The sequence below is a fragment of the Strongylocentrotus purpuratus genome, unplaced genomic scaffold (genome assembly GCF_000002235.5).
Source record: "Strongylocentrotus purpuratus isolate Spur 01 unplaced genomic scaffold, Spur_5.0 spur5_scaffold_15, whole genome shotgun sequence".
Classification (NCBI taxonomy): domain Eukaryota; kingdom Metazoa; phylum Echinodermata; class Echinoidea; order Camarodonta; family Strongylocentrotidae; genus Strongylocentrotus; species Strongylocentrotus purpuratus.
Window position 1 is genome coordinate 2,800,908 of NW_022145600.1, and position 27,479 is coordinate 2,828,386.

Below are 27,479 nucleotides of genomic sequence, written 5' to 3' on the forward strand. Positions count from 1 at the left end.
TGATAACCATTTAAAAAATGTAAACACCATAACTTTGTGCACTCATGACAAACCTATAAATACCCAGATTAAAAGTGCTTACAATTATTGCTTTTGATGATTAAGGTAAAAACAAAGAAAATTAATTGTTGATACTGCAAGTATTACTTTCTGAAAATATTTAAAAGGTTAAAAGATTGAAACATAAAATGTCATGATAAAGTAAGAGCACGCAAAAGAGCACAGGGGAGACAGAATGGATTAGTAGTAGTAGTATCCATTCTGAATTCATCTTACTTACAAACTACTTTTGAAAGAAAGACTCCAAATTAAAACTAAAGGGTCCCATCTTTCGGATGCCAATGTTAAAGATCAGTCCCTAGAACTACATCATCATATTTGATTGGGACACATCTCTGTAAAACTTAAATACTCGCACACATAATAACACACAACGAGACAGAAAGAGAGAGAGAGAGGGAAGGGATAAAAGCTAGGAGAGCAACAATACATATAACATTCATACTGTAAAAATTCCCTAGTCAATGTTAAAAAAATGCCCTCAAGTGGTCCAGACATATCAATTTTCATATTCAAGTTCCTCTAGAATGTATTGCACAATGAAAACAAAAATATTGACTCATGATATGTTTTACTTCCATTTATACAAACCTGAATAATACAGAATGCTGTTACAGTTAAATCATGTTTGCCCGAGGTAATGTTCGAAATGTTAAGTAGCAACACGGGAGTACATTTGCAGCACACCAATTGCTGAGAGCTGAAAGGGCATTTACTTGTCTCCCCTCTACATAAAAAGTAAATTGTCGCCTGGCTGGCAGAAGGGCGTAAGCTCGAATTTCAGGTCAAAATGAAGTGTTAAGCAGAAGGGCGTTAGCACTAAATCGCCTCAAACTTTTATAAAACTGAATTATTTCCAACAAAAATTGTGGCCGTGTTCTACTATAATTTTTATATTAATATTTTAAGTTTTAAACCAATTTTTGAGACGCAGTTTAAATATAAAACAAATCTTTAAATGTGAATAATTCGAAAAGTAGTTTTCGAGTCGCTAACGCCCTTCTGCCAGCCGGCCGACGAAATGTCCCTTTTGCTCTAGGCAGACAGTACCATCCACTGGGAACCCGTAGAGAATTGCCTGAACCTGGCAACTCAAATAAAAACATATTCATCTAGAACAAGAATGACGTACAATCCAATCATGGCCACGAGCAACCTTCAAGATCAGCTTTACCGATCCTCAAAGCTTGGACTTGGTATCATTGGTGTCATGTGGTGGAGGTCTGAAGAGCACTTATCGCCACCCTGGTACAGGAGAATACGCTCTGAGCCTGTTTAAGATTCTGTCTATGTTAGACGATCCTCAAAGCTTGGGCTTGGCATTGTTGGTGTCATGTGGTGGAGTACTTGTGGCCACACCGGTACAGGGGAATACGCTCTGAGCCTGTTTAAGATTCTGTCTATGTTGGATGATCCTCAAAGCTTGGACTTGGTATCATTGGTGTCATGTGGTGGAGTACTTGTGGCCACACTGGTACAGGAGAATACGCTTCAAGCCTGTTTAAGATTCTGTCTATGTTAGACGATCCTCAAAGCTTGGACTTGGCATTGTTGGTGTCATGTGGTGGAGTACTTGTGGCCACACCGGTACAGGGGAATATGCTCTGAGCCTGTTTAAGATTCTGTCTATGTTGGACGATCCTCAAAGCTTGGACTTGGTATCATTGGTGTCATGTGGTGGAGTACTTGTGGCCACACTGGTACAGGGGAATACGCTCTGAGCCTGTTTAAGATCTATGTTGGACGATCCTCAAAGCTTGGACTTGGCATTGTTGGTGTCGTGTGGTGGAGTACTTGTGGACACACTGATACAGGAGAATACGCTCTGAGCCTGTTTAAGATCTATGTTGGACGATCCTCAAAGCTTGGACTTGGCATTGTTGGTGTTGTGTGGTGGAGGCCTAGGGAAGAGTGGAAGGCCACTCTTGAACAGGGCTATATCCATGATGCCTTGAGGCTGTGGATAAAGCAATCACCAGAAAATTGTGTCAGTACTTTTATTTTTGGAACTTTCATCATTCCCTCATTATCTTACATTTACTTTTCATACTCATCATACTCTTTCTAAAGGAAACAACCAGAAAAGATTTATAGTACAATAGATCATGGCAATGTGTGCAGGCTGTTTCCGTCAATATTAATATTGTTATATAACTTTGGGATTAGCTGCGACAGCGGTTGGTGATGCAGACACCAACAAAACATTGTAAATTTTTTATTTACAATTCATAAGGATGCATCAAACAATGCTAGTTCATACCTCAGGAAGGACTGGAGCCTCACACAGGTCCAGCTTGTCTTTAGTAGCAGCATCAGGTTGGTCCTGACCCACAGCTGGGATCTGATCTACCACCCCCTCGGGAGCCGGGGGATAGACGTAGACGGCCAGCTTGTGCCTCCTGGGGGCGGCAACCATCAGGAGGGTACGGTAGAAGGTCAAGAGGTCATTTTTGGTGATGGTCTTCAAGAAGGACACCTCAAGGTCAACTGGTATTTGAAGAAAGCAAAACAAGCAAAGAAATCAATGAGGATGCTTTATCAGGAAAGACATCAATAAGAAACTGCAGTTTCACACTGGTCTCTAGAAGCTTCAATAATCCATAAATTTGAAGGCAATATTAACTCTTAAGGATTTTTTTTCTTTTTTTCAAGGGTACTGCATAAAGTACAGATGTTTAAATATCAAAAATAATTATTGTTTTTGTTCCTTAAAAGGAAAATTATCTCAAATATATTCATACATGTTTTAATATTTGCATTAAACATATCCTAAAAGATTTAATAAAGTCTAATGTTTATAATCACAGGACGAACACATAAAGGAAATTTTTAGAAATGATCAATGGTCACTTTTGAACATTTTCAACTGCTCATGACAGTGCTGTATGACCTAATGGCACATTCTTTTCATGTAGACAGGGGAACATTTGTTCAATGGGGAAGCACTATATAAAGTCCACCTACATTACTTTGAGAATAATTATTCTAAGATGTAGAATTTCATTGAGCTTTTAATTTGGGGAGTTAGTATTAAATAACATAGCATGAATTTTGTTTAAAGTCTTTAATCTAACTAACCTCTATCAAAGTTGTATTGCTTGCTGGTGATTTCTGTCCAGTATCTGGCTGCTTCTTCTCTCAGCTGTTTGGGTTTCTCAGATCTCTTCATTGCTAATGCTGTCACATGCTTCTGATAATCTTCCTCTGTCATCTCGTCTAAATATGACTGGAAAAGAAAAATCAGAGAAAACTTTGAGAAATCATGTCTTTTTGAAGTATTCATTTGAAAAAGAAAGGAAAAATATTATATAAGTCAAGTCCAAGGTATTTTATTAATTTGTTTCCATTTAAGTTGTACAGTCACAACTTGTCTATAGTGACCTACCCAAGGGAAACACAAAATGCGGTTTTTGTAGACAGGTGGTCACTAAAGCAGGTTTTGACTTTATTAACATAATACAGCTGTTCTTCCATGGGTTCTAAACGAAGCCAGCGCTCCTCACAATATATTAGTTTAGCACTGGCATAAGGAAAACTGAGGTGATCGAAGAATGGCATTTCATTGACAAGCTGTACTGTAACATGCAATTAGTCGACTGTAAGAAAACTAAAACATCCATTTTGAGCGATCAAAAAGTAGGGCCCACTCAAAGAGCAGTATCTAAAGGGACTTGGTAGCATTGTTCAGATGAGAAAGTGGTGCTAAGGTAGTGACTTCATTTCTAGATGTACAACTAGAGATAATCTGGAATTTTGATTGTAAGCAGACCATTATAATGAAACAAAATTGGGAAAAACTGATCTGACAGATTTCTAAATTCTCCCTTCTTTATATTCTTATTAAACTAAATTTTAAGTGAATGTAAAACGTCACAAAGCAATGAATTGGCTCCATGTACCATTCCAAACATTTAGGTGTTTTAAGATTTAAAAAAGCCTGTTTTATGTCCTATTTTCATGGAAAAAAAATGGTTGGGAGAATTTACTGTTAGAGGGAGTTACACATTGATGCCTTCAAAGAAAACCATAAATATCTTTGTGGTTTGAGAATTTTGTCAGGAGTTTTTGCATGTTAGAGGGTAAGTACAGTAGAAGGAGCATAATAAGTAACATTTTATTTAAAAATTAGGCATTTTTTTTTCCATCCACCTTCATCAATGTTACCGGATCACTTTAATACTGATGTGGGTACCCTTGGTACATATCTTGATACATTATTATTAAAATTTGACAAACTCACCTCCATGCTAGCGAGGAACGCTTCTATTCTCTGGTCTAAATAGGATGGCGCCCTCTCTGACTGAATGATGAATCTAAGACCCTGCACGCCGTTAGAACGCCTCACACCACTGAATACTAGGTAACCTGGTGAAGGTAAATAGTAAATAACTCATGTAAGATAACATCTCTGACTGAATGATGAATCTAAGACCCTGCATGCCATTAGAACGCCTGACACCACTGAATACGAGATAACCTGTGGAAGGTTAATAGTAAATATCTTGTGTAAGATAACATCTCTGACTAAATGATGAATCTAAAACCCTGCACGCCGTTAGAACACCTCACACCACTGAATACTAGGTAACCTGTGGGAGGTAAATAGTAAATAACTCATGTAAAATAATATAAATAGGATGGTGCCCTCTCTGACTGAATGATGAATCTAAGACCCTGCACGCCGTTAGAACGCCTCACACCACTGAATACGTGATAACCTGGTGAAGGTAAAAAGTAATTAACTCATATAAGAAAAGATTTCTGATTGCCATGAATTCTGATACATGTAGAGAAATTACTTCCATTAATACTAATAACAATAGAGGGTTCTTGTATAGTGCTCATGTCCACAGTCTGTCTAATTTGACACTCCTGGGGCTCCACAATTACTGTTAGATGTATTAAAAGAGACAAATTGTCTCCATCTTTTTCATTGTTCTTATTCCTATCTTGACATGCTGAAGTATGTCCCTAATCATTTTAAAATTATTTAATCTGAGTTTTGTTACAAATCTCGTGTAAAAGAGGAATGCATAAAAACTGAAAACGTTGGTAAAACGGGGTTATCACATTGAAATTCTTAATTCTACCATACCTAATTGCTCTTTTGTTCTAAGCATGTTGAAGCATGGCTCGCTGACAATTTGACAGAAGAGTTCCAGCATCATGTTACTCTTTGTCTCCTGGACGGCTGTCTGATAGTAGATCTCAATCCCTGAGTTAGTGTGTACCTCGTTGTTACGATGGTATGTGTAGTAGCAACCTGGATACAAGGAATCAAGAAAGTACATTTGTGGTCATTCCCTAAAAAGCTGTTTTATCTATTTACAAGTTTTACAAGTTGATAGAAAACATTGAGTATGAATGCTAGCAAGCCCTCTTTTTTTAAGGGCATGAGTTCCGATTTAAAATTTAGGGGGAGGACTTGCAAGATCATGGACAGAGAATTTGATTGTATTTTGTATCATCAAGATCATCATCTTTATCATCCAACTGTAATCACTATAATCATCATCATCATCACCACAGACATCATCATGACCGTCACGATCATCACCACCATCATCATCATCACCACCACAACCATCATCATCATCATCATCACCACTACCACCCAAGTATTATCATCATCACTATCATCCCGATCCTGTTCATCATGATTACCTTCATCATCTTCATTATCAACATCATCATAACCATTATTATTATCACCCTCATCATCATCATCTCAATTATCATCATGATGATCATCATCATCATCCCTCCCCCAATCGTATAAAGCCTCGGTCATAATTGCCATTACGAACTGCTACGAACGCCGAACGAACGATTTTCAGACAATGGAAATTCAGGAAGACAATGGAAAAACGGAGATTCGTACGAAAAATATCGTTCGTATGAACCTTTGTGACTGTAGCATAACATGTACGAGTAGAAAGTCTAAAACGCATAGACTATCCATGACGGAACTATAACACAAACTTAATGAGAGATAACACGTACAAGTAGAAACCATAATGGCAGATTTTGCAGTCTTCATCATAAACCAGAATTTTGATCAATCATCATCACCATCATCATCGTCTCACTAAATGAACAATGTATCAATGGGGACTTTCCCCATTTTCTCACCATCTGGTAGCTGAATCTCTCTCTGTCTCTTGAGCTGACTGGGAAGGAGTGGTTTACTCCTGGAGTTGGTCTTTAGGATGTTCTCCAGGGTCTCCATGGTGGAGGAAGCCCGCTCCTGCGCTAGGTTACCATGGAAGAGACCCTCCATGTGCAGATTGGACAGGAGCAGAGGGATGAAGCTTTGCAACCTCTCTAACGTTACCTCTGCAGACAGAAAAGAAACAAATTACAGAGATGTCAACCTTCGTCAACAAATAATACACTTGGAACGATAAAAAGAATTGAAAAAAAGGGATTTCCAGGAAATATCTCACATCTAAAAATATTCTTCCTATCCCCTCTCTCGTTTCTGTTCTAAACTTAGTGCATTTACTTATATGAAAGAATTATACCGGTAGCTATTACCCAATACTTATTTAAAGTGTTTTAGATACTGTGATAAAACTTCAAGCCGTGTTGTACAGATTTATGCAAACTTCTATCACACTTACTTTTAGAAAAAGAAGCTTATATTGAGTTAAAAGTAAAAAGTTGTATTTCCAGAATTTTTTGAGGATGGCTGGTCCATGTACCCAGGTTATAAAGCTAGCTTACCATCCGAACACTGGGCCAGGTGAAGTTTATTCCAGGCGTGTTCAGCTACTAGCACTGAAGTATAGTAGACTGCATGTCTGTCATGTTGCTCTGCATTTTGTTTTCCTCATAATGTAGTTTTACTACCAGAACTCAATATTATGAAAGTCTACTTGTTTTTTAAGCTAGCTTACCATCCATACACTGGGCCAAGTCTAGTTTGGTCCAGGCCTGTTCAGCTACTAGCACTGAAGTGTAGTAGACTGCATGTCTGTGAGGCTGCTCGGCGTGAAAGTTGGACAACATTCTTGAATACTGTAAAAGAAATCAAAACATAGCATTAATTTTATGCTGCTTTCATGAAATGATACAATGCAACACATAGGCCTACACATGCATGCTACTTGTTGGAGCTACCAATGAATGTTCCTAATTATCCTTTATGTAAATACGACTTCTACAAAGCATACTATTTTTTCTTTCATCAATTAGTTGGTTCTGATTACTGCATAATGAAATTCAGCAAGTTGGATACACATTTATCTAGAGAGACACCCTTCTATATTCTAAGGTATCGAAGATTGTAAGAAGAAGAAGTATACACAAAAACATATGTAACAACTAAAAATAAAGAATATTAATAGATGTATTTAATATCGGGTTTTGAATGTAAAAAAAAAAGATTTTCTGAATTTACAATCACCTAAACAGCATTGTAATCATATACGCAAAGTACTGGAAATTTCTTAGTTCTTTAATATCTTGAATGTGATGAACTTAAATGCATATTCTTGCAGTTGATTGTATCATTAATTTATTTCCCTTTGTATGTGTGAAGACCTGCAAAAGGAGAATACCTCTTACGATTTCAAACTAGATGAATACTCACCGTTTCTTTGATGACGTCAAACCTGTTTTCATCAATTACGAAGTTGGTCATCTTCTCAAAGATTCTCTGTAGTAGGAGAGCCATCTTGTCACTGTAGCCTCCTACACCAACCTAATAAAATCATAGAGAGTCAAGTTAAAAGATAATAATATGATTTATGGCTTCTGCCTCCACAATACTCATACTCAAGATGTTATTCTGTTGTTTTTTTCTTCACTAATCACCTTGAAACTGTATCTTAACATGAAATGCAATGATATGCTGTCAAGATGCATACAAAAATGATGGACTCTGTTGTGTTAAAGTAAACACAATAATAAAACACATATGCAATATTCGATTTCACTTATGTACAAAAGTGGCCCTGTAGACATTACGGCCAAACTTTTACAAGCAAACCAAACGTTCAAGAACTACTCATCATCCTGACATTTATATTCGCTGATGGCCTTTCCATGATAGAAAAGCAGTCGCTGTGGGACATCTGGCATTGATAAGTATCCTTAAAGAGTGCCTGAAGATGTAGATGCTCTTGGCTCTCAATAACTTTACATGTTGTGATTCAACATTTCGTAAATAGTGCAGGATGCCCAACAAAATAACATCCATCAAATGTTAATGTGCTGTATAACGGAAAATGTATTTAAAACATGAGATGCTATTGCGAGCAAGTACATCTAATTATTTTATGTACACACACAAACAGAGACATACATTGATTTATTATTACTGAAACTCTAGTGAAGAGGTAATGTGGTTCAAATTCCTGCCCCAGCACTAAGTTCCTTTGGCAAAATATTTAATCTGCATTTTCCACGCTCCACCGAGATGTAGTAAGTGGGTACCTGGTAAGATCAATTCCTTGAATTCACTGAGCGTAATATTGAGTATTAGTATCCAAAGTCCTTTTGTAAGCGTATAGAGATGTATAATGATGAGATATGCGACATACAAGAACAGCATATCATTATATTTATTAAAGTGCCATGAAATGTTTCAACTCACCTCCAGGCCATAGATGGTGCTGTCTATGGAGTAACTGACACCAGCAATCTCTGCTGCGTATGCATACTCGTTGAGGGCATCCCGTAACAAGGTGCAGAAGATAGAGGTCAGATTACAGTGTAGGGGGTCGATGTAAGCCAGAGGGCTGTAAGGAAAAATGGACAAGTGAAGCAATATCTTTTACAACCAATATCTTTTACAAGCAATCTCTTTTCAACTGAACTTCATCGTCCGGTTGGCAGAAGGGCGTTAGCGCGCGAGTGACTTGAAAAGTACTTTTTGAATCATTCGCATTTAAAGATTTGTTTATATTTAAACTGCTTTCCATCCCGAAAATTGGTTTAAAACTTAAAAGATTAATATAAATGTTATAGTAGAACACGGCCGCAATTTTTTGAGGCAATTTAGTGCTAACGCCCTTTTGCTTAGCGCTTCATTTTATACCTAAAATTTGAGCTAACGCCCTTCTGCCAGCCAGGCGACGAATTTATTCTCCAACAATTGTGGGGTTTTTTTTACATCAAGAAATCTGAAATCTTCCACTCTCACAAATTTAAAAAGGGAGATATTTATATATATATATATATATATATATATATATATATATGTATTTTGTTTTAATTATTATTATTTTTTTATTTTTTTTAATATTTTTTTTTTTGGGGGGGTTGTTTGTTTGTTTGTTTTAGTGTGAAATACATCTATAGTAAAACATTATAATACTTTGGTGTACTTAGCTGCATGTAATGATAAAAGGGTGAAAGAGTAGCAAAATTCAAAATTTAGTAACATTTTATTTCACATACATGCAAACTTCTTGACTGGACGTTGTTCTTAAGGTATCCCAACATAGGATTGTAAAAAAAAATCTTCATAAACGCCAACACACTATTAAAGACATATTCTTACCTTGATATCTCCAGCAGCATGCAGGCCTTGGGTAGGAGGAAAGTGTCGTCTTGTTTGAACCAGAGCTTACTAACAGGTGTTTCTCTGACCATGGTGGGGGTGGCAGCACCCTCCTTCTCCCTGGGGGCCACCTCAAAGTTTGTAGGGATAAACTCATTCCTGAGAGGGAGGCTGAATTTCTCGTTCAGGCCTGCTTCACTCCATGTCTGAAGTTTGAAAAATATTTAAAAGCAGATAACATGGAGAAGAATGTAAGAATGAATAACTTGCAAAAAAAAAAAAATCTTCATTATTTACTGCATGTAATAAAGCACAGTAGCTTTCTTGTGAGCTGAAAGGTATCAATCAATAGTTTCTAACTAAAAATGAAAAGGTGAACTTCAAATAAATGTACCTTAAACTGCTTGAAAAAGCATGTTGAAAAGTTTGATTGAAATTGATTAATGTTTAGCAAAATGATTAATGTTTAGCAAACTTATTAATTTTTTAGCAAAATGATATATATCCCTTAGCAAAAGAGAACATTTGCTTCCTATTTATCTAACCAGATGACAGACCATTTCTCACATTTTATAAAAGAATATTTTATAAGTTTAATTCTATTGGTCATCTTCATAGTTTTTTATATTTGTTCCAAAGGTCATAGGTAGTTTATCTCAGCTGATCTACCATTCTATCTGTTCCACGAGGCTAAGATTAAACTGAATTTGTAATATATGCATGATTTCATATTCTGCTGTGCAATTTGGAAAATTGTAAGAAAAAAACCCACTGTGAATTGAATAATCATATTACTAATTGCATTGCCTGATTCTATTAAATTGACAATAATTAATTAATATGAATAAATGAGTAATATTCACCTTGATCATGCTTGGTTCTATATTCCTGATGCTGTACTCGGTGCCATACCATTTCTCTACCTGCTCTGTCTTACCCTCAAAGGATTTGGAGACTACCGCTACTCTGGAATACCAAGATGGAAAATAAATAATAAATCATTATTCTACACCATTAACATGGTAAAAAAAAATCAGTGTATTCAATATCTTTAGCGCAGTACCCAGATGACTGACCAATATTGTTTTTGTATTGCTCAGTCATCCGGGAACAATATCGATAACACCCACAAAAAAGCCATATTTACTGAGGTAAGTCAAATTGTGTTATTTCGCTAGTTAGCTTGATATAGATAATAATAATAATATTATATGGCTTTGTTTTCATGTGATACAAGAATATATTGCTCTCGCTATGACAATATTGGACTCGTCTCCAACTCGTTCAATATTGTCATAGCGAGAGCAATATATTCTTGTATCACACTCAAAGCCATCCGATATTATATAAAAATCTACAAGCGGCCTGTGAGGGGTGCTTGATTTCATTCCCAACTTGTATCACTCAGATCTTACCTGACATTTTCCGGAGTGAGTCTTTCTAGGATCTGAGTAATCACATCTGGTTTGAACTCTGGCATCAGATAAGGAGCACTCAACACCTCATCCATAGGGTAGTCCTGCAACATTTAAACATACATTCTATATCATTAGAAGACTGTAAGCTCTGTAAAGGCAGAAAGGGATAAGTAGAGGTGGAGTTGGCACCATACATCTATTCATGTGACATATTTAAGCTTTGATCGGTAAAAGATTAAAAGAATTTGACGCAATTAAACAGGTCAACTATATTATCATCATTTTTGTAATGATCCTTATTGGATTCATGGCACTGAAAATATCAAAATAGAGACTGAAGTCTTTAGCTCACCTACATCTTTAATTTTAATGATGCTCCTCAAATAACAATTACTACATGTATATACTCCAATCTAAGCTTAATGATTTAAGAGGTTCTTACATGCAACAGATGTACCAGTTTGGTAAAAGGGCCTCTCTTCATCCCTATATCTAAACCTCATAGCATCAGGGTCACAACATTCATCATGAAAATCAAAGATATCTTCACCAATCACACAAGAAATAATCATATAAGGCATAATCACATATGATATCTCTGTATCTTTTAAAGTTAAAATTAACAGATATTCTTACATGCAACAGATGAGCCATTTTGGTGACATATCCTGATGGCCTCTCTTTATCCTTGAATCTAAACCTCATGGTGTCCAAGTCACGACATTCGTCATGAACCCAACTCTGTGGACCTTCTTTCCTCAGCATGTTCAGATACTGGAACATGTGCATGATGATATCATCTACGTGATCTGTTGGAAAAAGAAACAATACATAGCTTACATTGTGTAAATAAAAAAAATATATTCTAGGAATGTAATAACATCATTCAAGGTTGGCTCAGTTGGTAAAGCGTCTTTCTGTTGAATCAAAGCTTGTGAGTTCGAATCCAACCCAGGTGGATGACTGTAGCCTGCGTCATGTGTTAACGTGCCCCTCCCATTCAATAGACGTAGGCTATATTAGAGTGAAAAACACTTTGTCCCTCGGATAGGACAATAAATGGAGGTCCTGTGTAGAGGAGAATAACCACCTTTGCACGTTCTGAACCCACTGCACTATTTGTATATGAGTAGGGGGAAACCCCGGTGTAATGGTCTACCTGCACACCCCCAATCGGTTATACTGGGAGGAGAGACCCGAAGGTTACAGTGATTCAGTTTGCTTTTCCTCTCCCAGGCACAGGTGACGCCATATACTCCGGTTTTTGGAATACATTGACAGTGATGGGTCCAGAAGTGTATCATTTGTATGCATTAAATGTTTAAACCATAAAAAATATAGTATCAAAATGGGAAAAAAATCAAAACATACCAGTGTTTAATGACATCTCTTTCATGCAAATGTGCTATTTTCTTTTCCTACCCAAGATCACATCAAAAACGCAAGAATCGTACATACATGCAACCAGCATCTGTTATGTAATATATATAACATATGTATGTACAACTTTGTACGTTACATTTCTTACATCAAAAAAATTAACGGTTATGCTGAAACTTACCTAATCCTTCCTCACTCAGATCCACATTGATGATAAAGAATGCGAATCCTTTAGCTCCATCCTTCTCTCCTCCACAGAGTGTGTTGACCCATCCTCTAGCCTTGAGCTCTGAGAGTAGACTTCCTGGTCCTTCATGGCCCACCAGGTGGCCTAGATAGTGTGCAGGCTGGGATGAGGATAGACAGTCATTTATTAGGACTTCTTTTGAAAGCTTCTCTATCATCATTAATTTTTTTTTTTATAGATAGGTCATTTGGGTTATATGTTTCGAAGTATTCTCTTATAGTAATTATAATAATATTGGATACTTTTATAGCACACTTAACCACCACACAAGGTGCTAAAGGTGCTCAAATGTTACCCAGACTCTGCTAAGCTACCGTTTTCGGTGCTTACAACATTCAAGGAAATCTGTTTTGTCGGAGCCCATTTAACGCCTAGATGGAGAGTGGCAAATGTAGATTAAAGTCTCGCCAATGGACATAAGTGCCACATGGGACACAAACCGTGAACCATGACATCCAGAGTCCGAAGACTTTACACTGGACCATGACACATCTACACCTCCACAAGTGCAATATGTACATAAATGTATGAATTAAATTTCAAAAATTAAATTGTCACTAGGACTACATGTATAATGACCATGCATTTGCCCAGCTTTGACCAGCAAAAAATAATATTACATAACAATCAAGAAGAAGAAAAATAAGCTAAGAAAGATATAGATGCATTTTACATTTTTAGCTTCATAAGAAATGCAACATTTTCATAACCATTGATGTAGCTAGTGCACAGATACTCTGTATATGTACATGAATATTACACATTGAATCAAACTAGTTACCTTTGACTTGTAATGCTCTTGTAGATCAGGAATAGGGAAGCTGACATTCAGCTGTCTCAGATCTTTGACTGGCACTACTTCAAACTTCACCTAGCCATAGAAAATCAGACAAAAGAGTATGCATTCATTAGACCTGGAATTTCCTGGAGAACCCATTAGATTAATTTGTTCAGAAATTTTGGCTAGAACCCAGCGAATAAAGATTGCATGCTTGATCTTGTAGTTACAAAATAAAAGTCAGAAAAAGTCTGTGAATTTCATGATAAAAACGTGAACTTTACTTACTGGGTGCAAGCCAATATTTCCAGGAAGCCTAACATTCAAAGCTAATTAGATTGATTAACATAATTAGATATCACATAATCGTTTATAACAAGTAAAACATTTATTTTAATGGAATTTACTAATAGCTTAAACCTTACCTTGAGTTGGTCTGTTCCATAGGGATGTTCCAACCACTCAGGTATCATCACATTCTTGTTCTCCACATTAGCAAACAGCTGTAGGACTATCTCTGATAACTGATCCAAGCTCTCTATTTAAACAAAAGTCATCAATATTAAATATTCATGGTTACAAGAGTTTTGTGAGAATAATAACAATGATTTTGTTGTAAATAATTCTCTTTTGTTTCAACTATTGATACGGATCTGAAGATCATCGACTGTAAAGCAACGACTGACAGAAGATAGAATATGCTCTCTTTGATTACTGGAAGATTATACATGTACAATGCATGTCATTCATGGATGTTATGATTGCAATATATCTTCTAAATTCATAATCGTACTAATAATTTTCAATTCTTGTATAGCGCATATTACATAATTGTCTTAGTCACGAGAGCCTTACTAATATAGATACTGGAATGACTGAAACACACAAGAGCAGAAAATTGGAGCAACCTTTAAACAAAGAGACAATCTAATTTTTGCCATACATCCATTAATACTCAATAGCTTACAGCATATCGCTATTTTCAGCATCTCAAAACAGATAACCAAAGAGGAATATAAACACAACACATAAATGTAGACGCTGCAAGAATAAATCACATGAATATTTATGCATGGGTACATGTAACAAAGTCAACTATCGACATGGGCATGGACTTGATCAAACAAGACTCACCTCTACCCAGTACAGCTAAGCCCATGATGTTGGAAGAATAGAAATCAGAATGGAATTTGAGAAGCTCCTTACGGACATCGATGCCTTTATCCAGCGGTATCGTTGCTAATGTCTCCTTGTTTCCTATCATGAACAGAGACAATTCCATTATCAATCAATGAAAGGATTCATTTGAAATACTTCAACAAAATTTAGAAATTTACGCACCTGTATTAGCAATTTTTACTAAAATAAAAACTAAATTCCTACTGAAACAGGGTTAGGAGAAGATGACTTGAGCACACCCCACACACACACACTATCCTTGTCTGCCCCACCCCCAGAGATTGTGACACATATTCCAATTTCTTGTGGGTTTTTTTTCCCTTCAAATCTCAAAAACCAATTTTGTATAATTCAGGCAATTCATTATAAGATCAAATAGCATCTAATAACAGCAAGTCATATCAACAGTGAACAAAATAGATACACAATCATTTGAAAATGCCATCAAGGAAAGTTTGGCATCTTTAGTTGTCACTATTCCTAGTCATTAACGGAAATGAAGGCAGATATATACTTCTGACTTATATTTCAAACATAATTAAAAATCGAACACAAAATTTACTGCAGCACATCAATTTTAAATTTAAAGCCTAAAATACTCTATTTCCTGACTCACATCTGTTGGACGGGAGTAAAAACAACTTGCAATCACATTTCTCTATTCACACTATGCCTAACTCTAGGGGTCATCATGTGATTAATACTACAATCTAATTTCTCTATTTGTCTTACCTGTGTTGAATTTGCTGAAGGGATGAGATGGGTTAACCGTTCCCTTGTCGAGCTGATGGATCCTCCACGAATCAGCCTTAAGATTCTTGTCATTCTCAGAGTCGACTGCATTCACTTCTCTGTCTTGGGCATCTTGGTTGAAGAGAGGACAGTGAAAGAACTGGGCAAACCTATAACGCAAAGTGTAATATTATTATAACACACAGTCTACTTCCAAGAATAATCACAAATACACATTCAAGCAAACTGGTGCTAACATTTCACGAGAAATTAAATTTTATGTTTAACCACTATCCACCCAGGTTTACAAGTTTTGAAATTTACCACTGTCAGTATTAAACATGTCACTAGATCATATCCTCACTACATAGAGTTTGGCCAACTTGGTTTCACTTGGTTACAACATGGCCCACACTCTTTTGTTTTGTGCTTGCCCAACAAGCCAGTAGTCGCCATATTGTGTCCAACTCGAACCGGGTTGGCCAAACTCTCCTAATCAATAGCACTGATCCTCACCTATCAAGGGCTCCCTCTATATGCTCATAGGAGACATCAAAGTAGAAGTTAGTGTGTTCACCGCTGGTGTATGCATTGGCAAATCCTCCATGCTCATTCAAAAACTAGAAAGAGATATAGGAGACATAGAAATCAAACTTTCAGGACAGGATTTATTTTAGGGCTAAACTGATCATAAATTGTCCTTCAAATTGGCTAATGTCATATTTTTCTTGTATTGCTACATTGTTCTGATAAAATGTAATGTCTCTGAAAACCATATACATGGGCAAGAATGTTGTCGAAAAGTTGAACATTTTTAATTTTGATTTAGAATTTCTCAATGTTTTGATAATATACAGATTTCAAATCTTGTTTTCCTGTTTAAAATTCCTGACATCAAACGCAAGATAGTCGTGAAACAAAAATGGATGCAATTTGTGCGGAAATGTTTGCCCTTTATACCCATGGATCTGGCATATTTTATAGGGATCTAAATCAAAAGTTATTGAATATTGAGCCAAACTAGAAAATGTGGAATGATTGTCGCAAAAGGGTTAATACGGTACATGGCATGAGACACAGGGAAACATTGGGATGTCTTTTTAACCTAACATACAGAATGCTGCTATGGGTATACAAGTTGTAAAGTGGTTGTTAGGGTATTATTAATGCATTTAAAGCATTTGAAAGAAAACTGGTCCTACTTCTAAGGAATCTCTCTCAGGACAATTGAGCATCACTAAACAGGATATGCAGGTAAACAATTTTACAGGGTTTTCATCGTTCTCTTTTATCAGACGTGTATTGGGTTCATAGCTTGCACAGGGTCCTATTCAATTGACCTCAATCATTGATTCTACAAAATTGTTAGTTACACCATCATTCAAAGCATGAATCTGAGAACATGTGATAAGTACGCTGACAAACAAACACTGCCAACGGCGGCATCTAATCTTCAATTGCAAAATTTATGTTGACTGAGCCAACTACTTAATATGTCACAGATTTCTATCAAAATTAATTGTACATAAAGAAAGATTTTGTTAAAACTTACCTGTGAGTATGCATTTTCTGATGGATACTGTGTAAAAAAAATTAAAAAAAAGTTTAGGTAACTTGTGTAATCACAACTGTTAAATCATCAGGGAACAAATATCAAAGAAACTCTATTTTTAAAACAGCAGCAAAAAATTACAAGGACTATTTCTTTAATAACAGATGACTTGACAAATTATTAAATTTAATTCTTCATTAGACAGCAGAGCTGAAATAACTGACATCCCTGAGTAGGTTAACTGTCTATAAAGTACAGACCTGAAGTAAATCAAAGTAATAATAATAATTGTTTCATATAGCATCTTTTCCAATAGATACATTACATGTACATAAATGGGTTGGTTTCGCAAATAAATTTTTGATGGTAAGAAAAACATACCTTCTCAGTTCCAAGAAACAACATGTGCTCCAGAAAATGAGCGAGACCAGGAATCTCCCACGGATCGGACAAGGAACCTGCATGAGGAAGGAAGATAAGGAGAGAGAGAGAGATAGAGAGAGAGAGAGAGAAAGAGAGAGAGAGAGAGAAAGAGAGACAAGGGGGAGAGAGAGAGAGCGGGAGAGAGAGAGAGAGCGGGAGAGAGAGAGGGAGGGAGGGAGCGAGAGAGAGAGAGAGAGAGAAATAGAGAGGGTGGAAGAAAAGAGAGAGAAATAGAGAGGGGGGGGGGGGGGTTAGAGTTCATGGTAAAACCTTCACAATCCAGTACCATAGTGGCTTCACAATATCTATAAGTATGCAGAAATTACGTATTCAGCGATCTTGTATTTAGAATAACAAATAACTTCCCTTCATGAATAACACATTACTTACATCTACTTTGAAATATATACTGGTACACCTATGTTATATATTTATAACAATTTTTAATCACATTTTGTAAACCCCATCACTTGGTCTGCATGCTTTTCAATTATTTATGACTTTAAAATTTCTCAATAACCTCTATTAGATTGGTCAATTTGGTATAGAGTGTATTACATTATGAACATGTAGCTGGAAGGGCTCTTATCATATCAACAATAGAAAATACAGCTATGGTACAGTATATATATATATAATGCATCTATGGTACATAGATAAGGGTGTAGATTTCAGTGTTGTTCTTCCAATCGTGTTAATTAGAGGTCAGCACCAATTTTCACGGATCCAATACCTTTTCTACATAGACTGATTTTCTTGGTGATACAGTGAATGTGACTAGCCCTATTCTAAAAGGCTGTCTGTACTAGTTTGGTTAGGAGGGATTAGACCCAGGGCTCAAATTAATTTTTTGTCCACGGGGGCTCTTCCCCTCAAAAAAGAGCCCCCGTGAGCCTTCTCACGGGGGCTCTTTTAGTACTGACGGGGGCTCTTTTTTATACAAATATCCATTGAATTGGTACCTATGATACTCCTCAATTATTTGCTATTTCATCATTATCATTTCAATCAGCATTTTCCCTCTTACAAATTTACAAGCTACATAGCTGTTACTGGCCTGTGTATATAAAATATATACGCATACAACACTGATCTTTATGATGTCTTTAACGTGACATATCTTCTTCTCCCCTTGCAAACGAGAAAGAAAACAAGGGCATTAAAAGGGATTAAGCGACAAATAATGATTGTGATTCAAATTGATGCGAATATTTGTTTGAATAAGCACTGCTATTCACCTGAATCTTCTTTGTAAAAACAACTTTTACAAATCTCAGCCATGCTTACTGAGTTGAGACATTCCATTCAATGTAAAATACTCATTAAAGAATACACTTCTCCTAATCTGAAAGTGATCTTACAACACAGTGGCAGATTTGCATGGCTGAGATTTGTAAAGTCGTTTTTACAAAGAAGATTCTGGTGAAAAGCATTGCTTATTCAAAAAAATCCTTGCTTCAATTTGAATCACAATGATTATTTGTCGCATGATCCTTTTATTAAATAACCTTGTTTTCTTTTTTGTTTGCAGGGGGAGAACAAGCTATGTCACGTTAAGAAATCATAAAGATCAGTTGTATTATGCGTATATGATACCAGAACAAATGTTGATTATCAGAATGTCATTTTGGAATACCTCTATACAAATACCACATTGTCTTTAGCCCGTATCAGTATTAGTATGATCCAATATAAAGCTATTATTCTTTATTTAATTCAGTATACAGGTAGTGCTTTTCCTCAAAAATAGTTTTGCTATTTTTTTAGGGTTGAGACGCTAAGAAATGGTTTCAAATGTACATTACACGAACCCTGGACCATTGCAAAATGATGGTGGTTCTCTCTCTCTCTCTCTCTCTGTCTTTATTTTAATCATGCATTATCAACTACATATAAAGCAGCAACCAAAAACTTAGGGTTATCTGAGATAGGTGAAAGTAAGAGTTTTAGATTTGCGTGGACGTGCTACGTCCTTTTAAGGCACTGGCAGTCACATGTGACGTCCTTTTAAGCACTGACACTGCCTTAAAAGGAGGTCACACGTTGCAGTCCACGTTCTCATCGTGCAAATCTAAAAGTCCCTAATATTGATTTACTGGTCGAGGTTCATTATTTGCTGGTCATTTGAAATCACCAGATTTAAGTGGGTTAAAGCTTTCACAACGAAAAACTTTTCCATGACCATGTTTCTGTCCTTGCGCGATCGCCTCCAGCTCCAGCAGACATCGCGCGGCAGCGTGCATACGTACCGCTACTAACGGTGCAGTAGGCCTATAACCACTGCTGACAACGGCACTGCAGTTGCGAGCTGAATCGGTAATAATAGGCCTACTCATGAAACGAGAAATCTTGCACGCTAATCTAAGTTCCATTTCATTGGTTTAAGGTTTGAAAATTGAAACTCAATATTGTGTTAAAGTTGTAACAGAAAAGATAATCTTTATTTTATAATTCCACGGGGGCGATTTTTAATTTTGCAATCGCCCCCGTGAGCAACCTGACGGGGGCGATTATGTAGCTCACGGGGGCGAATCGTCCACCGCCCCGTGTATTTTGAGCGCTGATCATGGGGAACCAATGGTCACCGATTAAGCATTGTTTTCTATATAGAGGGAGCAAGTAGCTACAAGTAGTACAGTGGGCCTTTAAAGATAAAGACCAGTTATGGTCATGCGCTTGCATTGTGAAAGAAACATTTTGGAATTGATCAGAAAAGGTTGATCATCTAGCATATAAGTATAGGTGTGTACTGCAAGGTTCTGAAATCATCAAAATGATAAGAAATTTGGCCCAGGCATGGTAAAGTTACAAGCACTGTACACAGAAAGATGACTTCGGGACTAAGCGACATGTGCGTGACACGTGCGTTATCTCTATCAGGTCCAAATAGATAAAATAATGTACCAAATTTATCAATTAGTAGGCGGTTTCTTGGCAAAATTTGTGTGATCACGTATAAGTCAAAACATATTATTTCACATGATTGATAATAAGAGCTTCCATTTCATTTTTTGAGGGGGAGGCATTTCCAAAACTGGTCTTTGCCTTTGAGAACACCTACTTACCAATATTGACATCCATGGCAGCTGCAGACTTCTCAGTCGTAGGATCACTGATGAGAATGATCTTCATGCCATTGTTGAGTTGAAGACCTCGGTACAGTCTCTTGTCCTCTGCAGACTTGGTAATGTTCTCATACTGCTTGGCAATGGCTGGGTTCGCTGGGGCTGTCATTGTGGCAGAGGTCTGATATGCAGCAAAGGAGCTGCAGAAACGAAAACAAATGTATGAAAATGAAATTATTTTGTAGTTTCCAAAATATACATCTAGAAGCATGATAAACATTAAAGAGATCCATTTGATCAAGTTCAGTAAGACTTATACTCAAGCCTCTCCGTAAGCGGGCGCCGGACGATTTTTTTACTCAATATTCCCTGACTTTTTCAGCCCGGTAAGACAGAAAAAATGAGTCCCAGGCGCCGGTCATTTTTTATTTTTTGCGACCGGTCTGGAAGAATGATCATTTCCTGTTTCAGAAACTTTCACATGGCCAGCACACAAAAGTATGAGGCGGCTGATTGCCAGGACTGACAGTAGACTTTCTATTTCAATATTTTTAGGGCAAGGCCACTTTTCTGTAGGGCACATTCCTATATTACAGCACAAATAGGAAGAATTGGAAAGGGCACAAAAAATCTCCAAGGCCAATGAGAAGGGCATTGAGGCCAATCAAAGGGGCATCCAAGGCCATGGCCTTGGTGGCCTTGGATTGATTTAAGCCCTGATTGCCCTCTAGGTGCCAAAACATGGGTCGGTTGGTCAGATTTAAAAAAAACAAAAACAAAATAAAGCCGACTGTGGGTCGGTCGCAAAGGGCAATACAACATCTTTTTTTTTTTAGGCCTAGAGGCAATAGAATTATTATTTAAAGGTTTTTATATCTCTGTTCTAAGTTCTTACTAATTTTATGTATAGCAATGCCATGGCAGGTACACTGTGCTACCACTGCTGTGCATGATGTACATGTACTTTATACTATAGTGTACTGATACTAATGAATAATAACAAATAATTTAAAAGAATACTTAATTTCATTAATTTTGGAAATGGCTTCTGGTGCTGGAAAAACGGCTCCCAGTTCTATAAAAAAAATTACAGACAGAGAGCCGCTTTTTTCAGATAATTGGCTCCCGGTCTGCTTTGACTTACTGAAAGCCTTGCTTATTTTCTGCTTGTATTTCTTTTATACATAATACATGTAATGATGTATATGTCATCAAAATCTCAATGGAGACGGACGTACTGCTGTAACTCTCTTGCTTTTTGGCCGCCTCCCTACCTTTCTTCCCGGTTTTCTGACTTTTATTTCCATATTTTCGTCTAATTTCATCTGCAGTGACATTACTAAGTGGTATTACCTATAATAAACACAGATTTTAAAGTTGTTTTTCGGCGTCATTACGTTGATTTGTTCGTTGTTTTACGACCGAGTAGACAGCATGGCAAACCGCACGACAAGGCAAACCAAGGATCGGACCACTGCCGCCCATCACGCCCAACCCGCTCGCTCCGATGCCAGCCAACACGTGGCAGACACTAGCGAAGTAGAACCCCCCGATCGCGAACTCACTTTATCGGACATTCATCAGAGTATTACCAGCTCTTCAGCTATCCTAAATGCTAAGCTCGATTCACTTACGCGAGAGTTTTCAGCTATCACAACCAAACTCACAGATTTAGAGAATTCTGTAACAATGAATTCTGACAAGTTAGCCGAAATAGAGCAGAAAAAGCTTCCCGACATAGAAAGAAAGATAACCGACGAAATCTCTAAACTCCAAGACAAGCTGACGCTTATGGAAATTTATGGTCGTCGCACAAATCTCCTCTTCTATGGAGTGATGGAACCTCAAAATGAAGTCGTCACGCACACGCTTCGCGATACGTTCATCTACCTTAGCAACCACGCCGACAACGCCGCAAACATCGCCATAGTGAATGCCCATCGCCTTCCCCGTCGTGATAACAAACCACCAAACCAGGCCAACGGACCACCGGCCCCACGCGCCATCATCGCCAAGTTTGTCTATATGGAAGATAGAAACCAAATCCTTGCCGCGTTTGATGAGCGGCGCCGGCTGCGGGATTCCGGGCCTGAGCCAGACCGACAAACCCGAAGGATCACAGTCCGTACCGGTCTTCCACCCGCCCTCAAAGCCAGAAGAAGTATTCTCGCCAACATTGCCTACACTCTAAGAAAAGAGAAAAATGTGTCTACAAAAATATCTGTGAGTGGAACCGAAGTGTTACTTCATTGGAAAGAAAAGGGAACCGCAAATTGGAATCTCCACAGAGACTAGAACTTGTTATCCAAGAAGTATATGACTAGACCTCTCTGGTAAGCGTCTACAACTAGTTTTTAATTTACTAAAAGTAAAACCGATCACTTGCCTTTAAGTTTCTTTTATATCCTACAGGCCTACTTCTCTCAGTAAATGTACCTCTCACCACTTACTAAAGTTATGTTATTCAAATGATATCAAACTTAGATGTCTCGAAGCCCAAGATGCGGCTTACAATTTCATTTTGAAGTCTTGATTACGTTTAAACTGCCATATGCATTGTTCTAAATCCGAACTGACAATTATTTACAACTTGCGGTAGCCTAGCCCATTTGAGTTATTCTACCTTTAAAGTGGCGCTACCACTACTGTACATACTTATACAAATGACAACATCTAACCTTTTAATAAATTGATGCTTTTGTAGTGACTTGAACTTTACAAAGGTAACAAATGTTTATCAACATTGTAAATAGCCAGCATTTTAAACATTCCTTTTGTCAGTACTTTCCGTTCAGCCAGCTTCAATAACAATAACAATTTACAGCTGCACATTCTACACATTCTCTGAGTTAATTTCATCCATGGAACCACCCAGCAACAAGAGTGTTATTTTAGTTACTCCAATCGGACCGCACCTTATTGTTTTAATAAGCCAATCATCACACTTTTAGCGCACTTGGAAAAGTCTCCACACACGGATTTTACTCACTTCTCCTGTCTTCAGTTTCATCGATCGGACGTGTTTTACAGGAAGTTTCGGATTTTACAACAAGCGTTTTCTCATTGGTTTTCACGCTAGTAGCGAGTTTCATCATCATCATTTTATTTGAGGACTGAATCGCAAATTAGATTTGTCTTCTATTTAATTTCGGGAAGTGTGAACTGTAAGGTTGTGTGCCTTCATCATATTCGCGTTTCGCTAGCTAGCTAGTCGCGCTCCACGTGCTGATTCATCACTTCGCTATATCGCACTATTCTTCCTCTTCATGATTCGCCTTCCAGTTTCTTTCTACACTCGAGATATCAACTCTGAAGATTATTATTAACCGTAAGAATATTCATTTAGTTTCTCCACAACATTTATTCCTACACTTTTTTAACATAAATCAACAAACAAGCAATTCTTTCTCTCAGTAAATGTATCCCTAAACATTTAGATGGTAGATTATTATTGATTGGCAGGTGCTATATTGCACAGGAAATACTTGAGGTGAAATTTACACTGGCAGAATTTTGTGTAACATACAAATTTGGTGATATGTACCATAATAGAATGCAGAAATTGTTATTCTAAGTTAATTGGTATCAAAATCAGATACCTCGAAGCCCAAGATGTGGCTTTAAATTTCATTTTAAAATTGTGTTCATGTTTAGACTACCACATGCATTGTTATCTAAACAACTTTACAACTCGCAGTAGCATATCTGAGTTATTCTACCATTACTATCAAAACCTTGTACAAATGACAATGTCTAACCTCTGAACTTAAATGGATGCTTTATTTATGTGAATCAACAAATAAGCAGTTCTTACCCTTACCCTCAGTAAAACATTTACTAAATTTCATGTTATTACAATGTTCAACGATATCAAACTTAGATATCTTGAACCCCAAGTTGTGGGTTACAATTTCATTTTGAATCCTCTTTAAAAGTATAAACATTGAACTGATTATTCTTTATAACTTGATCTAGCGAAGCATATTGAGTTATTCTACCTTTTGAAGTGGTACTACCACAACCATACGTTTTTTGCATTATAAAAAGTGAGAATAAATGACAACAATTGAAGAAAAAAAGGGGGGGGGAAATCCTTGTTGATTTTACTGTTCTGATTAACCTATATAAAATTCAGTTGTACGACGCATTACGCATGTAAAATCCATGCCTGCGAACGGGAGGGGAGGGGGGGTGGCCAAAATCAAATCAAGAGCTTGCATATAGGAACATTGTATGTTTTATTTTAAGTCTTTTTTTTTGTATGCCGTGGTCAAAAGCATTGATTAAGGTGTTCTGTTATTCCCTATGTGTTTTTCTTGCCATGCCATACGCATACCTGAAGTGGTGTATACAAATTGGCCCGAATTCACAAAGCAAGGTTTGAGCTCAAACCTCCTTTTGTTTCGCCAAACCTCCTTTTGTTCTTTACAAACCAGGTTTGTAAAAAACGCGTAAAACGCGTCATATGACGTACGAAAACCAAGGTTTGTCGACAAACCTCCTTTGTGAATTTGGGCCATTGTGTTTAAATGTACCAAATGTCAAATTCTTAAATTTTTGAGGTTGATAAGTTACAATAGCTCAGCTGGTATTTTTGTTATACGAACTAGTCACTTTTATGTGCGTAGTCTTATGTACGAAATTTATTCGGAGAAGCCAGATTTATTTCTGTGCTTATTCTTCTGTCATGTATTCGCCTGTCTTTTTTTCTTATTCAGTGTTCTTTACATTCAATGCCTAGAGTTAAACAGATTCCTTAACAACTACTCATTTCGCCGGAATGTCTCTGTTATATATGATGAATGATGTAATTAACATGAATAACACTCAAGATGCCACAATAAATGTTAACTCTATGAATAGAGAAGAGGGTGACAACTCAGACATAGCAGCATTTCTAAATTCAACAACTCCTGAATTGCAGCTTGAAATCGATTCTAATGAGATTTTTCCTCAGCATTTGTTTACTGGTTACCTCCTAGAAAAAGAGCTTACGTCATCACCCTATTCAAATTCTAACCAACTCTTTGCCTCACATTTTAATATCAGGAGTCTTAGTAAAAATTTTGATCAGTTCCAGCTACTCATTAATGATTTAAAATGTAATCACGGAATTCTCGCCTGGGGTAACGCTAGTGGAAATTTAATAAATATGCTTTTTCGCATTCAAAAACGCGCCATTAGAAATATTAATCATGTAGGATACCTTTTTCACACCAACAACCTGTTCCATGAAAACAGAATCCTAAAATTATCAGACTTATTCTATTGCAATGTTGGTATATTCATGTACAATTTATCTACTAATAACCTACCTGAAATATTTTTACAAATGTTCCAGAAAAATAGATCCATACATGATTATCCCACACGTCAGAGCGACGCATACCACCTTCCACGTACCCGAACTGTTTTTGCCCAAAAAACAATTATGTTTACAGGACCCAGTTACTGGAATGCCCTCCCGTTAGAGTTAATTGAAAGTCCTTCCTTATATACTTTTAAACGTAAACTAAAGGAACTGCTTTTCAAAGCATATCTTGATGTCAATGTATGACCTTTGCTTGCAAGCGCGTTGTGTTTGGTTGTCGTGCTTTCGGAAATACGTATTAAAAAAACAAAAAAACAATAAAACATCTTTACTTCTATATCCGAGAGTGCGACGGCTGACACAGTGTGCTTGCTCGCCTCGTTATTCTATTTATGTATGTAATATACAAATGTATTCATTTTATTATATCTGAAATGTTAGTTTACCAGCTGAGCACACATTGTATGATAATTTAAGTACGTCTACTTTTATCTACACTGTAAGAAAGGAAGGGATAATATAAACAGCACCACCGCAAGTTTATTATTATTTCCTTTTTTATTTTTTGATTCATTTAGACTGGTCACTATTACATGTATCCGTTCTCCATTTATTACCACAAATACTTTACTGGGGCCTACAGCTTTACAAGCTTGCTTTCATGTAGGTCCCATCATATTTCTCTTAGTTAAATCAGTAATTCACATTGACCACTTATCTTTGTTATTATTATGTATTATTGAAGATAAAAACAATTTTGTACTTTATTTGAAATGTACATGTATAGACTATGTTTGCTTATGAGAAATATGAAAATAAATGAAATGAAATGAAATGAAAGAGAAGTCAGAAGGAGCAGACCAAATTTGAGTACAAAACGACGAAAGTACATGTACATCACTCATTGACGCCCCCGATTCGCTGTCAATTTACCAGTAAACTAAATTGATCTCATGTTTTGAACAGAGTTAGACCTAAATTTGAAGTAACAAGTTAACAATACATTATCAATTGAATTCCAATCACATTCCTACTGTCTGCAGGTCCGAGATTCGAGAATCCCACAAAAACATTTACAAATGTTTTTAATTTAATCATGTGCACAAATTTTGGATACCCCAAAAGACATATCATCGATGTTACAGATTCTCCATTATAAGTATAGACTGGTTCTACATAATGTGCCTTTCTAATTAAAAGACATAAACCCAATCAAAACAGGCACTCACACCTCGATCAGTCACAGCAGCAGTCAGAAAAGTCAGTCACAGAAAATGCACAGTCACTGACAATTCGCCTAAGCGGGCGCGCGTCCCTTTCTTGGCCGCATCTCTGCGGGAAGAGCTGAGCTCCACCGCTACCTGTTCACGTAGACAAGACAGTAAAATAGATTTAACCAAAGCATTTTACAAAATATGAAGAAAATAATTTAAACAAACCTTTCGAACGATGATTTTGCCAATCTAAATCCTCTGTATAATGTCTGTATACGAAACATCTAGTTCTTTAACCACAAACGACGCTTTTTGCCAACAATTAACTCTGGGAACGCCACATGTAGCATCTGTTGCAAAATTTACAAAATTACAAGCGACGCTAGGTTAATCTACCAGTCGTTTCAATTATTATTTTTTCACTTTAATCCTGTTTACTAAAACTTAAAAACTAGGGGCAATCTTTCCTCCGTTATGGGTCATATTTATCCGGTGAAATCTTGGTCCGTCCTGTGAGGGGGTTCTTGATTTATTTTCACCCCTAGCACCACCATCAGTTATCAGTAATACGTATGTTTCATGAAATTATGCCAAACTTTCATTCTTGTTTAT

General features: G+C 36.9%; 1 protein-coding gene across 3 annotated transcripts; it reads right to left on the minus strand.

Moving 5' to 3' along the window:
- Window positions 1–1,131: 1,131 nt before the first annotated feature.
- Window positions 1,132–27,260, minus strand: LOC591315 (insulin-degrading enzyme). 3 transcript variants are annotated; one of them, XM_030985348.1, is made up of 24 exons: window positions 27,093–27,257; window positions 20,343–20,542; window positions 17,236–17,312; window positions 16,855–16,881; window positions 15,819–15,922; window positions 15,303–15,472; window positions 14,526–14,648; window positions 13,817–13,929; window positions 13,395–13,484; window positions 12,548–12,713; window positions 11,623–11,795; window positions 10,984–11,087; window positions 10,432–10,534; window positions 9,569–9,774; window positions 8,660–8,804; window positions 7,655–7,765; window positions 6,960–7,080; window positions 6,193–6,396; window positions 5,156–5,323; window positions 4,301–4,425; window positions 3,139–3,286; window positions 2,321–2,547; window positions 1,903–2,017; window positions 1,132–1,794 (listed from the first exon to the last, which is right to left on the minus strand). In XM_030985348.1, exons 1-23 carry the CDS (start codon window positions 27,149–27,151, stop codon window positions 1,919–1,921), a joined length of 3,063 nt encoding a protein of 1,020 aa, XP_030841208.1. In that variant the 5' UTR covers window positions 27,152–27,257; the 3' UTR covers window positions 1,132–1,794; window positions 1,903–1,918. The 3 variants fall into 3 exon arrangements, with proteins under 3 accessions (XP_030841208.1, XP_030841207.1, XP_030841209.1); XM_030985347.1 differs by having other exon boundaries at window positions 1,132–2,017; window positions 27,093–27,256; XM_030985349.1 differs by lacking the exons at window positions 1,132–1,794; window positions 1,903–2,017; window positions 2,321–2,547; window positions 3,139–3,286; window positions 4,301–4,425 and adding an exon at window positions 4,561–4,649 and having other exon boundaries at window positions 27,093–27,260.
- Between the last annotated feature and the right edge of the window lie 219 nt (window positions 27,261–27,479).